Source organism: Chinchilla lanigera, unplaced genomic scaffold (assembly GCF_000276665.1).
Source record: "Chinchilla lanigera isolate Chin_1 unplaced genomic scaffold, ChiLan1.0 scaffold00107, whole genome shotgun sequence".
In the NCBI taxonomy this organism is placed as follows: domain Eukaryota; kingdom Metazoa; phylum Chordata; class Mammalia; order Rodentia; family Chinchillidae; genus Chinchilla; species Chinchilla lanigera.
In genome coordinates, this window is record NW_004955508.1 from 4,182,266 (window position 1) to 4,201,796 (window position 19,531).

The following is a 19,531-nucleotide window of genomic DNA, read 5'->3' on the forward strand; positions in this document are numbered from 1 at the left end:
ATTCTAGACTCACAAAATTAATTTAGTATTCCAGATCAGCTTTGGAGCAAAACAACAATATTCCCAATATTACTCTATTAATTAACCTGAAAAATACTGTACCCTGCATCCCAGGGATGAGATTTCTATGTATCATCAGGTAAAACCTTGTGTCCCAATATTAATGTCTAATACTACCTCCACGAATTATATATAAAATATTCTATATAGGTTTCTACAAGGGGTGACTGAAATATGCAGTGAATGTTTAAATTTTTAAAAATTTATTACAGTGAAAGACAGTGCTATTTATTACTTCCCCTCAAAACACTGCCGCTCACTTTGAACACACTTATCCTGTCATTCCTGCCACTTTCTGAAGCAGATCTGGAAGTCTTCTTTCGTGTCTTTTACAAGGTGTGATAAAACACACAGTGAATGTTGCTGCCAAGTGTCACCCAATGGAAAGGCAGGCTCATAAAAATGTCAGTGCCATCTCATTTACCTTATTCACCAGATATGGCACTGTGCAACTTCTGGCTCTCCCCTGAGTCAAAATGACCATGAAAGGTAAATGTTTTGAATCAAAATCAGGACACCGAGGAACCACAACAGACAACTAAAGACATGAAAGAGGACTTGTACAACTGTTTCAGGAAGCTCCAGTAATGATAGGGTAAGTGTGCTCAACAGTAAAAATGTATTTTGAGAGGGACCAACGGCAATGTGCTTTTTACTATAATACATTAAAAAACTCACACCACTTTAATATAAAGAGTATTTGTCAATCACAGCTCACACATTCAGCACTGGAGCCCTTTAATCCTTTAGCAAACTTATGAGTCATTAAGAGAAATACACTTAATGAATACATATTAAAATACTAAAATTTCATTTTAAACCAAACTTTCAAAGGCTTTTCTTATCTTGCTTTTTGTTGAAACTATTAGATTAACAAGTTTTTCATGTGAGCTGTCTATGGAAAGAGTAAGAAAAGAGAAACTAGTACTTTAAAACTTTCACATCTACCTTTTGGTAAAGGCATATAAAGCTAACAGCTACTACCTCGACCAGTGGTAAAACGTATTTTATATTTGTACAACAATTAACAGCTTTTAGTATTCTTAAGTATGTTCCATTTAATTCTTACAACCATATGAGCCAAACACGGCAACTTTTATTCTGACTTTGCAGAAATGAAATGTAAGGCCTTTAGAGTAACCACATATACACACACTAAATTTTCTGACTCGACATCAAACCCTTTCCACTTCCGCATTACTTCTTATCTGCATCATTAACAATGCCGTATAACTGGGATTTGAATAATGATTATAGTTAAATGAAAAGAACATTAAACTTGGAGTGGATAAAACAGGAAAAATACATTTTATATTTAAAAGGGGGTTTTGGTTCACAAATACTTAATATTTTGAGAATTTAATCAAAGAGAATGCCTGAGAGGTTATAAGGAAATGAAGACCCAGGCGCTTTATTTGCAAATTATCTGTGGATGCGCGCATGGCACTTTTTTCTTGTCTTAAACTTCTGTTTGAATCACAGTGGCAATTGTAACTTTTTTTAGAAAGGAAGAATCCTGCTTGCAGTTATGTCCTCGGGAAATGGTTTCACAATCCTTACCATATTTTATAAATAAATAGGGCTACAAAAAAACAAAAGATTCCCTTTAGATATAAATAACAATTTTCTGAAACAGCAATTCAAAACCTTTCAGAGACAAATAGAAACTGCAGCTACACAGCTAAACATATGTGTCTTTACTCGCACATATGATCTCTAAAAAGTCTCTCATTTTGACAGGAGGCAAGAAGAGACTAAAGGGAGTAACGAGACCCTCACAAACACAGAGACGCGAGCAACGGGAAAGGCGGGTACGGGACGCAGGGCCGCGTGGAGGGCTCAGCCCCGGTGCGGTGAGTAACAGCTCCGTGTCTATCAGGGAGTGGACGAAGTGCACTTAGGAGAAGGATAGGAGCACACACGCAAGGTCAGAGTTAACAACACATAATCTCTGCTTTAAAACTTTTCCTCCCTCTGAAGAAAGAATAAACAAAAACAAAAAACTACTATTTTGCTACTGTGACTTGAACAGCAGAACCAAGGCAGGGGAGAAAATGTCCCCCCAATCTCCCTAAACTCACATGTGTATTACTCTTTAATTTATACGGCAAAGCCATTTCTTTTCAGTTCTGTTACCTAAAGGCATATAATATGTAATGCTAAAATTTCAAATACAGAACAAGAATTTAAAATAAGGTTCAACTACATGAACTAGAATAATCTGTTTGTTCTTCATTCATTTTCTGTGTGTGACAATCTCCCAAATTACTTAAGTCTTAATAGTTACCTGAACCTCTGAATTGGAGTCAATAGGCTGTAGTGAAAACCAAGTTTCTTTGCCACTATGGTTACACAAGTCTTCTTTTTTGATGGCTACTTTTCCTAAAGAATATAAGTAAAACAATGTAAGAAAACATTTTGCATAATCCTAAGGTTCATTAGCACTGTTATACTGATACAAAGATCCATTTTATAAAGTTTTTTCCTGTAGTCTAAAGAATGAAAAGTATCTCATTTCACCTTGCTCCTTGAATCCTTTTAAACCTGGCGATTACACAAAAACTCAGTTGTACTTATTTACATGCAACTTCGGTTTTTAGTACTTAGTCATGTTTTTACCCTCAATACATTCAGTTTAAAAAGCAATGTATAACAGTAGCAAACTAGTCTTTTCAGTTCTTTAAAACTGTGAATGAACCATAAGTTCTGGTTAATTTTGAGCAAATATATCTCCATGTAGTAAGAGGTTATAAATTCCAATTAAGTGAAAAGAAGAAATATATTATACATCACTAACAAAAGTGAAAACTGACTTGAAAAATATTTTATTATTAAAAATTCACTTTAGCAAAACATTTAAGCGCTGACTATATTGTTTCAAGGTATACAAAAATCAAAGGAGTTCCCTCAAGAGCATCTACCTCTCAGCAAAAAATACAACAGAATGAACAATGAGTAGCATGAAAGAAAGAAACAACAAAATGTTCACATTATAATGATGTATTTGCCATATTGGTAGAAAGCATTTCCTTCCTCAATTCAAGTTTTAAGAAGTACATATAGTTTTGCATATGACTAGTAATTTATTGAAGATTTTATACAAATGTTTCAACAAAGGATATGCACAAAAGTTAAAATCAGTTCACTTTCATTTTTTCAGATAAGATTTTTCATTTTAAGTGCCTAAATTATACTTCATATCTTTTCACTTAGGACATACACTGGTCTTTTAGTTCAACATTTGAAAACTGTAGAGAAATTTTTGGGTCAAGACAGGTCAACTTTTGCCTATCAAGTGAAAAGGAAAGAGAAAAATAAACGGAAAAGCTATATGAAAAAATAGTTTTCCAGAATTAGATAATAGTAATTGTTTGCACAACTGTTAATATGTTAAAAGCCACTCCATCATATGCTTTTATGCCCATCTGACAAATACTTTACTCTGAAATAATTTCAAATTTAGAGACAAGTTGTAAGAACAGTACACAAAATGTTCATATTCTTTACCCATATTCCCTAAATGTTAACATTTTATGACACTCTCCCCATTCTCATATATATGACTCATTTTCTGAACCACCAATAACCAAGTTGGAAATATGATACATACTTTAACAGGGTAAACTTTATGATATGTAAGTTACATCTCAATAAAACTATTGTTTAAAAATTTTAACAATATTACTTTTGATAACTTTATCTTACCACTTTGAACATACCAGGAAGACCACCTGAACATGTATAATTCTAAGAAAAACATGAAAATACACTAGAATTTTATTACAGGATGGCAACTGCATTAATACTACAACCTGAAGTAGACCTACTGAAAATTCATCAACTGCATGTATTAACATATGAAGCTTAAAGCATGAACAATTTTAAATTAATAAACTATCCCTCACAAAAATATGAATTTTTCTAACTTTAAAAAAATATTCTGGATGCAATCTAACGTGAAGATCAAAATCTTCACATGAACATTCAGTAATTTATATATGGAATTTGTAATTCATTCAAATTTTGCAGGAAATGGCACTAGGAAAATATTCTTTGGTTCTTTTTTGGTGAAATTTAAGATAAAAAGGGAGAAACAAATTCTTCCACTACTGAAAAAGCAGATTAAAAACAGAAGTCAGACTGAACACCCAATATTCCTTATGCTGTTGAAACAAATTAGGTTAATTCTCAAATCATATAAATGTTTTGACATGTTTTACCTATGAACTGTGCAAAATTTCTAGCAATTCAATATAATACCAGGAAGGACATAGGATACAACATTATTACAAATTATTCAATACTATAAATGATTATGATCATTATAGTTCCAATTACCATTGACTCCACCTAAGATAAAAATGTATTTTAAAGCCAGTGTGGCAGTATACACCTGTAATCCCAGCCTCTCAGGAATCCAGGCAGGAAGATGGCAAGTTTGAGACTGCCTGTGCAGCTTGGCAAGACCCCATCTCAAAATTTAATAACGAAAGGGTTGGGGATACAGCTCAGTGTCAAAATACATGCAGAGCATAGGTAAAGCCCTAGGTTCAATCCTCAGTACTAATAAATGTTTATTTATTTAAGGTAATGCATAATAGCTTGAAATTTAAAAATACACAAACACACAGAAAGGTATCTATATATTCTATAGCTGAAGCACTCTGATTTGGGAAACATTCCCTACCTTTTCAGCACCTTGGTAACTAGGTATCTTTGTGTCCTCCTCCCAGAAAAAGACACTGATGACTGGCATATAGTTTTGTGGAAGTTTTGTTTTTGTACTTTTTTTTTGGAGGGCGGGTCTTTTTTGAGACAGGGTCTTGCTATGGAGTTCAGGCTGGCCTTGAGCTCACTTTGTAGCCCAGGCTGGTCTCGAACTCTCAACGATCCTCCTGCCTCAGTCTCCCGAGTGCTGGGATTACTTGTATGCCACCACACCCAGCCCTTTTTTTTTTTTTTTGGAGACAAGAGCTTGCCAAGTAGTTCAGACTGGCCTTGAACTTACTATGTAGTCCAGGTTGGCCCTGAACTCACAGTAATCCACCTACATCAGCCTTCCAGGTGCTGGGATTACAGGCATATGCTACCACACCTGGCTTGTTTTTGTTTTTTTCCTGTGCTCAGGATTTTTTTTAATGGTAGCAAATATTTATATTTACTGAAGGTAGGAAAAGAAATATTCTCTGCAGAGTGAGTTTGGGCCAAATAAAAGTAGGGGCAAAAGTACAAGGGGGGGGGCTATTGTGAAGGGACACAACAGCCCTGTGACGGGGACTGAACCAGGGTAAGTGCAGGCCGGGCAGGCGTTTTACCACTGAAATACTGCCCAGGCCTGGTGAACAATTTTAATAAAAGTTTATTTACTACCCAGAAAACAGTGGCAGACTGCTGGTGAGGATATCTATTCTATAATTTCCATCAGTTTTACTTTATCAAAATCTGTACAAATGATTTCAAGTAACTACCCAACTTAAAAAGTTTTTAAAACTTTCACTTAAAGATTAATTGGCTTGACCACTTCATTTTATTCCCCAAATCGTCACACTGGCGTGGTGCTGTAGACGGCGGCCTGCTGTCCACCTTCCGGCGAGCAATGCCTAGTTAAATGTCTTCTGAAGACCGCCACAGGAACCCATCTGTCCGCTTCATGACTCACAACTTGAATCACTGGAAATGCATCTAACCCATCACAGAGGCTTCTGCAAAGAGAATCTGCTCGGTCTCCCAGGCGCAGTCCAGAAGCCAGATATCCTCTTCCCCTTACCCCACGTTTTACAAACCACTAATACTCCATGTCAAAAAAGAATGAATGGAAACTCTTCTGGTTAGCTATATAAATAAGTCACGTAGTCTGCTGAAAAGAACTTGCAATTTACTGTCAGCTCCTATTCTTTTTTTTGAGGCAGGGTCTCACTATGTAGTTTAGCCAAGCCTTGAACTCATTATGTGAGGCTGGTCTCCAACTCACGGCAACCCTCTTGCTTCAGCCTCCTGACTGCTGGGATTACAGATGTGCACCACTACACCCAGCCTTTGTCAGCTCTTATTCTTAAGTTTCTTTTTAAGGTGGAAGTTTCTCATACATAAAGATTTAGTTGCATGAGGCTCGTTGGCCCGAAGAAGCAAAGAAGAAAGGACACACAATCTTAAGAAGCCAGAAACTGTTAAGTAAAAATGACAGAAAAATAAAAAACACCTGAAGTTCTTAGACAGTGGGATAACTACAATACATCCAGCACTTTATTAGGTTATACAACATATGAAAAAGAAACAGAGGCATCAACCCTACAGAACAGAACAGGAGTGAGGAAGAGAGAACAGAGAGAAAGAGGTGGGGGTGGGGCAAACGAGAAGGAAGTACGTGGAAAGGAAAAGAGAGGACCAGAGAAGAACGGGATACATTTTTGAACTGCAAGTAAGACCAAAGGAAAAAATCTCATGACTCTGATTTGTTATTCTGAGGTTTCATTAGTTAAACTGGCAGGCATTAACCGCAAGAAGTAGGCAGTCAGTACAGTACAAAGAGCACCGAGGTGACAGAAAAGCCAGCACTTATCGATCCTCCACCAAGCAGCAGACACAGTCTTACATATTCTGTTTAAACTTCCTAACAGTTTTGGACATACAGCATATAATCATCTTACAAAGGAGAAAATATGAACATTTAAAAACCTGCCCACTAACAAGTCTAAAGACAGATTTTGAAACCAATGTATGAAACCAATGTATTTTGAAACCAATGCTCACCATCCCTCCAAAACAGACACTAATACTACAAATTAGTGTCAATTTTGTTACTTATTAGTGGTGGATGAATTACTGATCTTGAACACTATTCTATGCCTCTGTCCCCAAGACTGTTTTAGTGTAGCATTCATTTTAAACCATTATTTCACTAGCCATGAAATCACCAACTATAAAAAAAAAGAAACAAATGCACCCAGGGCAAATTTCTCGACAAATCATTTAAAGGTAATGTTTCATTTCCCCACTGCCCTGACAAACAGCTGAGACTGAGTATGTCAAAAAGCAAACACACATGGCCACCCACACACGCACACATACACCCAAGTACTCCGTTAGTTCCTTAAAAATCAGGCGAGAAGAAAGCACAAGAATAAAGGAACTGTGTGAGCAAAGGAAACACCTTTGTTTTTCTCTAAGTAAAAAAGTATTCTTAGCTTCCTAATACAACTTCTAAGCAGCATTTTCTTGCGATCAGTAAATACTGTGTCACTGGGTCCCGTATTTAATGTCATTGCCATATTCTTGGAAATTCCAACCTTTTACAGATCTTGTTCCTACTTTGGGACCCTAGTAACAGCTAAAAGGATCCATGAAAATAAAGACCAGTTGGTCTGCCTACTCAAGGCAAAGTGGACCAGGGGACTGAACAAGTTCTGGCAGACATCAACAATGGCAACCCAGAGCCAGGGGCTGTACTTAGAGGCCTTAAGTGTGTGGGGTTCAGGCAGAGGCCTTTGGTTTCTGTGACAGACTGGTATAGCAATGGCCTCCCCTAAATGATGCCGCCTGTTATCTCAAAATAGTCCCCAGCACTGATGCTGAGACTGGCTATGTGACTTGCTTTAACTGCCAATGGGACATCAGCAAAGGTAATGGAAGCACACATTTAATAAATACTTGTGCACTGTTACTTGTCCTTTCAGAAGCCAGAGACCAAGTGGCAAATAAGAACTAGCTAACGGCCCCAACGCCACACTACCCAGCCCTGATCAGCTTCCCAGATAACTCATCAGCGAATGCAGGTATCACTTAATACTGATGGCTTTCAAATCTACTCTCCAGTTCTTCTTTTCTCTAAACTTCCGATCTGTATTTGTAGCCATCAACTCATACATCTACTAGGAGATTCCCCCCAATACAACTATAACTTGTTTGTAACCAAAGTCTCTCCTGCTCTTTTCACTCCTCACAGAACTGACTGATCCCCACGTTCCCCGTCTCAGTTACTGGCACCCATAGAACCAACAACACTGGTTCTTGCTGTTCTGCTTTAATGGGGATTAGATCCAGGCCTGATGCATGCTAGAGGCAAGTACTCAACCCCTGAGCTACATCCTCACCCATATATGTAATTTTTTTTTTTTTCTGAGACAAGGTCTCACTAAATGGGCCAGGATTGTCCTGAACTTTAGCTCCTCTTGTCTCAGTCCCCCTAGTGGGTGAGTTACAGGCCTGCGTCACTGCACCTAGCTAACATTTATATCTACCACCTACACATCTCCTTTGCTCCCTTGGTCCCCAAGTCCCATGTGAAAACCTCTGGGGTAAATTCGCTCATCCTCATTTCCACTGCTGCGGCCCTTTTCATCTCATTTGTTAGTAGCCTCCTTACTGGTCTCCACACTCTAATCTCTGTAAAGCAACAACCCGCTACTGCCTACAACTTCCAAACTATAAATTCAATATATATCGATGACATTAAGTGTAATATATGGTATATGTATACATATTATACATAGTGACATACAGTTAAAAGTTTCAAAATCATTGTCTACAGGATAAAGTTCAAACTCCTTGGCTTTTGAAATTGGGTATGTTTTTAAGGGTGCACTACAGGTTAGCCCCAATTTATATTCCCAGCTTCACCTTCTATCACCTCTTCCTAAGTAGTTTATATACTTTATAAAAATACACCACAAACCAGATTCACTTTTTCCCATTTCTGCCAATTCCTCTCACCTTGTAACTCTTCCTCCTTTCAACGCAGGAAGTCTCTGTTAATCTGCCAGTTATTCTCCCTTTTCTTATTCTACCTTTTGTGCTCATGTTTTCTGTTCATGCCTTTAGCACAGACTTTACTACAAAAAGTTGTGCATCCTTGACCAAGACCTCTGGAATGCTCTTGTGGTGGACTGACAACTGGTGGTCAACTTGTAACACCCAGCTGAACTGAATCAACATGGTGCTGGATGTAGACGGCCCACCTGAGGATTGTTGCCAACAAAATAAACAGAACTGGAGAAGAAGAGGTGCTGTTAGGGAGCTGTTGGTTCTCTTGGAGGAGCTTGTCATGCTGGCTTTTCTGATATGAACTCAGCTGTTCTCATTGTCAAAGGAGCTCAGGACCTCATCACTGAGAATGGCTGCGGTTCACTTTCGGGGAGCTCTGGTCCTTACTTTGAGCGTTGCTGCCTGGCTCCGGAGGGGAAGATGGTGCACTGTTCAGGCTCCTGGAGAAACTTGATGCACTGGCTTTCCTGATTGGAACGCAGCTGTTCTCATTGTCAGAGGAGCTCCGGACCTCACTGTTGCTGAGGATGGCTGTGGTACTTCCAGGGGGCGCTCTGGTCCTTACTTTGAGTGTTGCTTTCTGGTTCTAGTGCAGACCCCTCAGCCTGCTGGCACAGATCCTCCATCCCACTGGCACAGACTTTCTAGTTTAGGCCACTGACCTTTGGGCCTTCCCAGTGCAAACCCAGGAAACAGGCTTTCATGCGGCATTGTCATGGGCTCTAGGTCTTCAGCTAGACTCATGCAGGACATTGCCATGGGATCCAGGCCCTCAGCTGAATTCTTGGGGTCTTTAGTGTACGGACAGATTTCCTGCACTCTTTGTACTTGACTCTTTGGGTGACTACTACAGAATCCTATTATAAATACTTCTGATCCCAAGCATTTTAGAAAGTTATACTTGACTTGTATACTACAAGTCTGCCCTTCTGATATTCTGGAGGCAGTTTGAGTCTTACTCATCTTAAAAGTCCGATCCTTTGTGCATCCCACCCAAGTTATCTCACAATGTTTAATAGAACTGAGGATGGTGCCTAACAAAAGAGACCATGCAAAAATTTGTGCAGAAGGATATTTGTTCATTGCAAGACCATTTAAGTACTTAAAATTTGGAAACATAAATGTTACCAATACATTTTAATACAAACAATTTTACACAGCAAATATGTTTGTAAAATATTAATGATACATGGGAAAGATCACTGTATGGTGTTAAGTAAAAAAAATCTTCAATAGCCACATAGTAATATAAATGTAATGATATGAATGTATGAAATATATAATGGGAAGAAATATCCCAAATGATCAGCGGCAGTTATTCTTAGGCAGTCACTATGAGCTATTAAGAACATGTTAACAGTTTTACAATAAAAAAGGTTTTTGGGTACTGGGAATTGAACTCAGGGCCTCCCACTGTCAGGAGCAGGGGCCCAGTCAGAAGAGGTGAATCACCGGGGGCATGGCTTTGGAAGGCATATCTCAGCCTGGCTCATGCCTTCTGCTTTCCGGTTCCACGAAGTGAGCAGCTCTGCTCTGCCATGCCTTCCCTCCAGGATATTTCTGTCCTGGAGTCCATCAACCATGGACCAAAACCTCTGAAACCAGAGCCAAATAAATCTCTGCTCCTTTCAATTGCCATTATCAGGTATTTTGTCCTGACACCAGAAAAAATGAGTAGTATAGCATTTACAGAAAGAATCTAGATAGTAAGCGATGAACTAACAAGCGAACATGAGTACTAAAGAATAATCCAGTAATATGGAAACTATGTAACTAGGGGACCAGCAAAGGCCTCCCTAAGGAAGTGTCACATAAGCCAAACATAACAAAAATCAAATTTACAAAGGAACACTAAGTTCACCGGCAAGAAAAGGATCAGAAGAAAAGGATTAGAAATGCTGCGTATCCACCAGTCTATAGTTTTAACACTTCAGAGAAAGAATGTTTTAGTTAAAAATAATTTGACTAATACCTACCTATACGAAGGTCTCTTTGTAAAACATTCTTATCATAAACATAGAAAGACAAATACTGGAAAGTCCTTGGAATTTCAAAGTAAAATTCTTCACTAAAAAATGGGCTGGAGAGAAAACAGGAGAAAGTTTGTTACTCCAAATAGTATCAGATAATTAAAAGATCATGATCTATCACTATAACCAATAATAACAGAACTATTAATACTAAATATTACCTTCAAATTTCACTTTCAATGAAATAATAGGCTAAAACTCCAAAGAAGGAACTTAAGAACCCCAAAATAATTCGCAATACTAAGTTTCAGCTAAATCCCACATAAACCAAATTGAACTCAATTTCAATATACAACACTGTACCTCTCTAGAAAGCTCCCTTATGCCTCTCTGCAGTTACCGTACCACACCTGCCACAGGCAAACACTAGTCTAACTTCTATTGCTACAAATCTCTATAATTTCATGTACATGAAATCATGTATGTACTTTTGTACCCTGCTTCTTTTACTCGGTTTCAGTGAGATTTTTCACGTTACTGCACATATAGCAGTTCATTTGTTTTAACTGCTGTGAAATATCCCATTGTATTCCACAACTCAATCTCCTAGTGATGTCATCTGAACTGTTTCTAGTTTGGGCTATTAAAAATAAAGCTGCTGGCTGGGCATGGTGGTGCACACCTGTAATCCCAGTACTCAGAAGGCCAAGGCAGAAAGATCTCTGTGATTTGAGGCCAGATAGTGAGTGCTGGGCTACATAGTGAGTTCAAGGCCAGGCTGAACTACATAGCAGGACTCTGTTTCAAAAACAAATAAATAAAAAATAAAGTTGCTATGAACATTTTTATAAAACCCTTGTTCTGGACATACGCTTTCAATTAAACTGAGAGAATTCCTGAGTTAAAGTGTAGGTGAATGTTTAACCTATAAAAAACTCCAATTGTTCTCCAAAGTGTCAAAAGTACTTCTCTGCAGAGAATATTTAATTTAAATAACAAAGATTCTTTATCACCATGAGGTACAATACTATTAGGCTGTCATAACTACATAAATGAAAGGCTTGAAATGGTTGACTCAGCTTTTTAGTTGTAATAAAGGTTAGCAAACTGTCATACTCCATTTGTCACTTCAAATGCAATCAAAATAAACTTTTAAAAGCTGGTCTGTCAAAGTAACTAGAGTCCTCTAACTAGTGTCATCACAGAAATCAATGCAAAAGTAACTATTAGGCAAAGATGAGATATGGAGATATTTCTCTCTCTTGTATTATTTTATATACAATTATAAAATGGAGAATTTCCTTTATATATCACATATCCACATGCAAAAATTATTTCAAAGCACATTTTAACATCAAATAACAACCTGAGATATACTGCTTTATCCCTATAGCATCACAACCTCCACATCTGATTGCTTACATCTTTATCTCATAAATAAATGTTAATGCACTTGAAAACTTTTTAATAAGGCTGGCACAGAGCTATGACTAAATAGTTTTTAAAGCAATACCACACTGCTATCATTGTCCTGTGATCATGCTACCCATGAAAGAGAAGCACCAGGTATGTGTAGGGTTGCTGTTGCAGTTTGTTTATATTGTACCTACTTCCTAAAGGGACTTGAGGAAGAGGTTTAAAAGCTAAACTTTTTACTTCAAATCTATTTGGAGGGCCGGGGATATAGCTCACTGGCACAAGTGCCTGCCTGGCACGTGCAAGGTCCTGTGTTCAATTCCCGGTACCAAAAAAATCAAATCTACTTGGGCTACTTAAGCTTCTTTAGCTTTATGTAATTCTTATCTTATGAAGAATTCAATAGATATTCAAATTATAAAATCTGAAAATAAAGACATAAAAGAATACTTCACAGAGAGAAAAAAGGCAAGTACAAAGAAAAAAGATATGACAAAAAGCATCACAGTCCTACTTCTATATAGAAGCAATAATACCTACCAGTACAACCCATAAGTGAGCTACGATTTTTGGCTTAACAACTTATTATGATATCCATAAGCCCTGCGACTACTAAAATGAAAACAAGACAGAAAAAGAAAAGATGGGTAAACAAAACTGGTTTCTTCATTTTCTCTTAATAAATATTCAGAAAGGCAAAGGTACACAGAGGGAAAAAAAAGTGGGCTAGTTTTACTTACTCATTTATAAGACTACATACTAGAAACTACCACAAAAACCCACTTTATGGACATACTATTTTTTGTATATTACTGATTACCATGTGATATGAAGTCAGCATACATTAAAGTAACACACAGATTTAAACAGTTTCAGGTCCCTAATCTCAGTTTTGCTTCTAACATCCTTTGTTACATGATGAATTACTCAGCCTTTGGGTGACTCAAATTTCATGTTTTATAAATACCAAAAATTCATAAATAAAAAGAATAACAAAATTCTAACAGAACAGGGAGAGCTGACTTACAACTAAAGATTTGAGGTATATTACTCAACTCTCCCAGGGGTAAGTATTTTCAGTTTTATATATTAGGTCCTTTCCAATGAAGAACTCAATAATATGCAAAATTAGAAAACCTGAAAATAAAGACACAAAGGGAAACTTCAGAAGAAAAAAAAGAGAAAGAAGATATGGAAAAATTATCAAAAACATATCCCGGAAATACAACTGGTCTGAAAAACGATTCCCATTAAGTCATGGCACATACTACTTTATACATCACATGCTTATTTCAACAGCTCTCTAGACCCTTGCTTTGACTCTTGTCTCTGACTGAAACTATCCTTTTAGCGCAGCTCTGCACCAGAATTATGACCACAAACTCTGCTACACGACACATTCTAATTTATAAATTAGAATTTACTATGCTACTATCAAAGCACAACTACACTTCCAAAGATGAGAAATCTACCTAAGAGTTCACTGCCTGATATACTGCACTAAATTAAGTAACTTGCACAAGCTATTAAGAATTTATTCTCGGAGAAATAAAATAATGATACACTTTGAGGAAAGTTCAAACAGGCAAAATTTAGCCTAGAGAAAAGACTGAGATAGATGATGGTTGTTTTGAAAAACTTGAAAGTGTCATGTGAAAGCTGGATTAAATTTCTCTCCCAGAAATCCAATTAAAAGAAAGATACATTCTGAGGCAATGAAAAGCCACATGAAAGCAAGCACTATCTTGTTCTCATGCATATATGAATAAGTAGAACCCAGTAAGTTCTTGGCATGTAGTAGTTTCTCATTTTTAATAATCATTAACCAACTCTACATAAAAGCTTTCTAGGAGTTAGAATAGTTCAAAGACCAAACAGGCTACTAAGGAGGCCTGAATTCTTTGGGTAGTGGAACATTACTAAGCAAATGTTGTATGATCTCTTGTCAAAGCTACATTAATGAAGAAGCCAAGCATAAGGTGCTGAACAAGGCTCTGTGAAACTCTCAAGATTCTGTAATTCTAAAAATAAATTCATCTGTAGAAGAAAACTTTCAAGTGTAAATATAAAAGTTTCAAATGAAGAAAGTCTTGATGATAACACTCTGGAAAATGCATAAAACTAATCAATGTAGGACATAAATGATAATCCAATTTTTCTACCAACCTTAAAGATTTTTCAACAACTTGGGTACGATAAACTTCTTCCTGGTCCAAGTTTATAGTACAGAAACAATCTCTCATTTTGTTGGGTCCAAGATATGGCAATAAATTTTTCGCTTCACCTGTTGACACAAAAATTAAAATTGGTGTTAAATACCACCAACAGTTTCATGCTAAGCCTTACTCATACAAAGAATTCAATCTGAGAGAACATACTACATGCAGCACAGAAAACCAACTAGTGATAAGGAAATATCAACTTGGCCCATGGGAGACCTGTAAAACTGAAGGGAAGGGAGGAACTGTGTTGTAGAGGGACACGTGAGATCGTACTGCCATCGTTGCAACACCCCCTTACTTGTGCTCCCCATCTCAATCCAACAGCACCACCAGGGCGACTAGGACTTTATTCCACAATTAATCACTCTTTCCTGAATCAATTATTAATTTTTCCTTTCTCCTGGATTGTTCCCATCAGCACATAAACAACTATGGATGTTTTCCAATTTAAAAAGAACAAACAAAAAGAAAAATCTCTCCCTTGACTCCACCACTTCTCTCTGGATGCCCCTCCATGTCTAGATTCCCTTCTCAAAAACTCATCATTTCTTGTCATTACCTCTACGTTCTCAATTTCCATTCATTTTTTTGACCCTCATCCATCAGCGTCAGATCCCACTATGACATAGGAACTATCCCAGCCAAGGTCACATTGTGACCTTGGCAATATGCCTTCCATATTGCCAAATCCAAGTTATCTTTCTCTCATCGTAACTAACCATGCAGCACCACTTCACACAAGAGAATATTAACATCCTTCTTTAAAATGTTCTTTTGGCTTCCACAATACAATATTTCTGGCTTTCTTTCTACATCATTGGTCCTCTACTCTCCCCCTTCTCTTCTACAAATGTTTTAATTGTCTCAAGATTTAGTTTGGGCCCACTTTCTCTTCTTTTTCTAAGCAAATTTCTGCAGTATCAGGTGTTAGTGTGGATGTCTCCCAGCTCTGCCTCTCCAATGAAGGGAAGAGCACTACCCTAAGAAATCATGACACCAACGCTTCTGTCTTCCCTCTCCTCCTAAGCATCTGTACAACTTCAGCAAATTCTGAATTACAGTTTTCTTAGGGAAGTATGAGCTAGACACTCTAAGCTAAAATGTACCAATTTTAAAACTAAAGGCCATTAAAACTAGTATTTGTTAAAGTTTATCAGAAACTTAAGCATCTATAAACAAACTCATCAAACAGATACTTTTTAAAAATTAAGAACACAATGGAAAGGCATCAACTAGTAAGGTACTAGTTGTTCTTAAACTTGTCATTGAGAGATTAGAAAAAAATCAAACTACCACATGACTAAACAAACTAATGTTCATCTCAAATCAGAATCAAGGACTTTAACCTTAGAAATGACTCAAAATTACCTAAAATGGACTTGATCCTTACAAATGAATGAGTTTCCTAACAGAAAAAATAATTATATCTAAATTGTACCTACTCATCACCTCTCCAAAGACAAGCAATGCCCCCTCTTCTTATCCAAAGCTCACCCTTCCTCTGTGCTCTCTACCCAGGCCTCTCACTCCCTTCAGGGCCCTGTCCAGCAATTTCTACTTCCACAGCATCTAAACAACTCCTTCAGCCTCTCACGGCTGTCTCCCCTCTGTATAATTCATGTTTTGTTTTGTTTTGTTTTCTTTTAAAACAACAGTCCACCTAGACCATCTAATGGGCCCAAGAATATATATGAACTTGGAATTCAATTGTGATAAATATGATTTATATATAATGCAAGAACCTGAACACTAAATCACTGCCCCTGAATATGGTTCTGTTTCACTCATAAACTACACTTTGAAAAAAAATACAAATAGGAAAGAGAGAGAGGAATGTTGTTGTAATTCAGCATGGACAGTGTATCTAAAGGTGTACCTTGATTTAATATAACTGTATTGAGTGGGTTTTGGCCTGTCAGTCTGGCTGTTAATCTGTATTTATAGTTAACTTGGGAAGGACTTATAAAATAAATGAATCTGATGCTAGCAAAAAATTAATAAAAAGGGGTGGAGGGGAAGGAGAAAAAGAATTTAAAAAGACTTCACACTGTGCCTCCAAACTATCAGTGAATAATTGGCACTTTATAAACAACTTCCTCTTCACTTGTACAGGGGCTCACAGCTCAGAGTTTGCCTTACATCTCAGAGCAGACTGGGGACTTGGACTTCTCAGCAAAGCTGAAACCCTTAGGACTCTGGCAACTCTTGCAGATGGACTAAATGCCTTTTACATAAAGAATGTACATGAGTCTTTTGGGGGCCAGGGGCAGAATGTTATGGTGTGTGTCTAGATATCCCCCCAAAGCCTCATGTAGTCATAGGTGGGGCTTTTTCAAAGGTGGCTGAATCTAGAGGGTGTGACTGCTTCATGGTGCAGTGCTAGGATTAAGGGTGGGTGATTACTAAATCAGTCTGATTGGATTGGCACCACCCTAATCCCAGTAGACTGGATACAATATAAGGGACAGAAAAAGGCTTGTCTTCACCTTACTGTTTTGCTACAGTTGGCCCGCCATGAACTGTTTTCCTCTGTCAGAGTACTATGCCTTGGAATCAGCCAACAACTATAGACTGAAACTACCACAAACTGTGAGCTAAATAAACCTTTCTTCCCTTAACTCTGGGTATCAGGTATTTTGTCTCAGCAATGGAAAAAGTAACAACTTCCTTCCATCTACAGTCTGTTACTGTTGTTCTTTTGTTCTTTCCAACAATTCTACAAACCTCTTAAAAGTCTTCTATAAATCTCTTTCTGCTGAACTAGCTCAAGTAATCCCACTTTACTAGTCATCAGCTAGATGTAGCTAACTAGATCAAACATGAACTCAAATTGTGAAACCATTTCTCAATGAAAACAATTTTATATAAGTTTAGCAGCACATCACATTCAAAAAGCGAGTACTTCAACTTGAGAAATGGAGATAAACAGATCTTAAATCTATGTATGCTTGCATCTGTCTTTGGAAATGATTTCACAGTCTTCTGCCATAGTTATAGTTCTTACAATATGTTCAATAATACAACATGCTTCCACAAATACAGGAGCACCAAATCCAAAACATTCAAACTATGTGCAACACTTCAGCCTCCCCATCTTACCCTTAAATTTAAAAATCATATTTGTTCCTAAAATAATAGGATTTAGATATTCAATACATTATCTATATGGCTGACAGAAGATACTTGAGCGAGCCACTCGAAAGAACGGAAATAGCTTTTACTTGCATTTGAATGGAAGAAAAAATTTTTTTCCAAACAGGGTCTCATTGTGTTGCCCAGTCTGGTCTTGAACTCGTGGACTCAAGCATTTTCCTGCCTCAGTCTTCTGAGTACTGGGGCTACAGACATGTGCCACCAACTGGAAGAAATGTTTTGATAGTCCATCCTTCACTTAAAAAATTCTGTGCCTGCCAGGGTACTGTAATATACAAAGGCAGATATACTGGCCCTACAGAAAAAGGTGCAGATTTGATTATAATTATTTTCAAAATGTTTGTTAGTACATGTTTTCAGTACACAATGTTTACATTCCTTGTGTGGAGTTGGTACAGGTACACAGCACATCTCAATTCCTTTTTTCACCCCCTTCCTTTCCCTTCCCCACTCCATCTCTTTATCTCATTTGACAAAGCTCTATCTCCTACTTCCTATTATCTATTTTTTATTTTGCTCTTCATTTATAATTTGGGTTTCTCATTTAAGAGAAACCATGTGACATTTAAGCTTATGTGTCTGATATATTTCATTTAAAATTATGGTGTCAAGGTGCGTTCATTTTCCTACAAATGACTTAAGTTATGACTGTCATTATTTCAAGAATGAATCAAGATTAGGAAGCAAATCACTGACAATCAACTGTTCCTCACTGAAGAAAGAAGGCCGGCACTCAAGCATAACTTCTTCTACCCTGTAACAGCTTTTCTTGTTGAATCCATAGCCTGTACCCCTTACGCAGTTTACATTATGACTTAAAATGTCACTGTTAACTAAATTTCCCTCCCGCCCCCTCTCCTCCTCCCTCCCCCCCCATCTCCTTACCCAACCTCTCCCTCCCTCCCCCCTCCTCGGATTTTTTGAGGCAGGCTCTATGTAGTTCAGGATGACCTTGAACTCACTATGTACCCCAGGCCAGCCTCAAACTCAAGACAATCCTCCAGTCTCAGCTTTCTAAGTCCTGAGATCACAGGTGTGCACCACCAGGCCCAACCTCAATTTCCTTCTAAAAGCCCCCTTTCCTAAAGCATGTATTTTCAAAGATGAGCAGAACAATTATCCATCAGTCATTTCTTCTTTTACAAACATATTGAAAGGTATGTCAAGAATACATTCACTTTATATATTAATGGTTTTGTCCAAGCACAGAACGAAATACCCTCTTGCTCATATATGAGTAACTGTTTTTCTTCCTTATATGTTCCCATAACATCATTAATATCCTAAATGAAACGCTGTTTACCTGTGATCCTCATCCTTCACATTGCTACCTACGCAGACACACCCCACACAAAAATATGAATATATATACATATGTCTCTGTATCATCCCTCGCTCAACAATTTCACACTACCTACTATTGCCCACTTTGCAGGACAAAATATATAATTCTGTAGTCTGATGTGACAGTCCTCCACAATCAAGCAGACTGGGCTCATCCATTTAACCTTTACTCCCAAAAGTTATGTTCCATTAATAGTATATATTGAGCTGGGCATGGTGGCGCACGCCTATAATCCCAGCACTCAGGAGGCTGAGGCAAAGGTTTGTTCCAAGTTTGAGGCCAGTCTGGGCTACAAAGTGAGCTCAAGTTCAGCCTGAACTGCATAGCAAGACCTTGTCTCAAAAAGACAAAAAAAAAAAAAAAAGTATATATTGGTTCCTTAAACACAGTGTGTTCCCTCATGCCTCTGCACATCTACAACAGTGTGCCTGTGTATGTGTGTGTGTGTGTGTGTGTTGGGGGGGGTGTTTGAGATGGAGGTCTCACTATTTTTCCCTGATAAGTATCGAACTCCAGTGATCCTCCTGCCTCAGCCTCCTAAGTAGCTGGGACCACAGGCACAAGCCACTGTGCAGCATCCTTCCTCTGTTTTTTTCCTCTAAAAG

General features: G+C 37.7%; 1 protein-coding gene across 1 annotated transcript in view; it reads right to left on the reverse strand.

Annotated features, from left to right (window-relative positions):
* Rasa2 (RAS p21 protein activator 2) overlaps positions 1-17,689 on the reverse strand; it is a 102,500-nt gene extending 84,811 nt beyond the window's left edge. Inside the window, exons 1-4 of the mRNA XM_013506264.1 lie at positions 17,654-17,689; positions 14,373-14,490; positions 10,797-10,900; positions 2,348-2,442 (exon numbers count right to left, since the gene is read on the reverse strand). Of these exons, the coding sequence (XP_013361718.1) occupies positions 2,348-2,442; positions 10,797-10,900; positions 14,373-14,449 (276 nt within the window). The 5' untranslated portion in view covers positions 14,450-14,490; positions 17,654-17,689. The remainder of the gene's footprint in view (positions 1-2,347; positions 2,443-10,796; positions 10,901-14,372; positions 14,491-17,653) is intronic.
* Between the last annotated feature and the right edge of the window lie 1,842 nt (positions 17,690-19,531).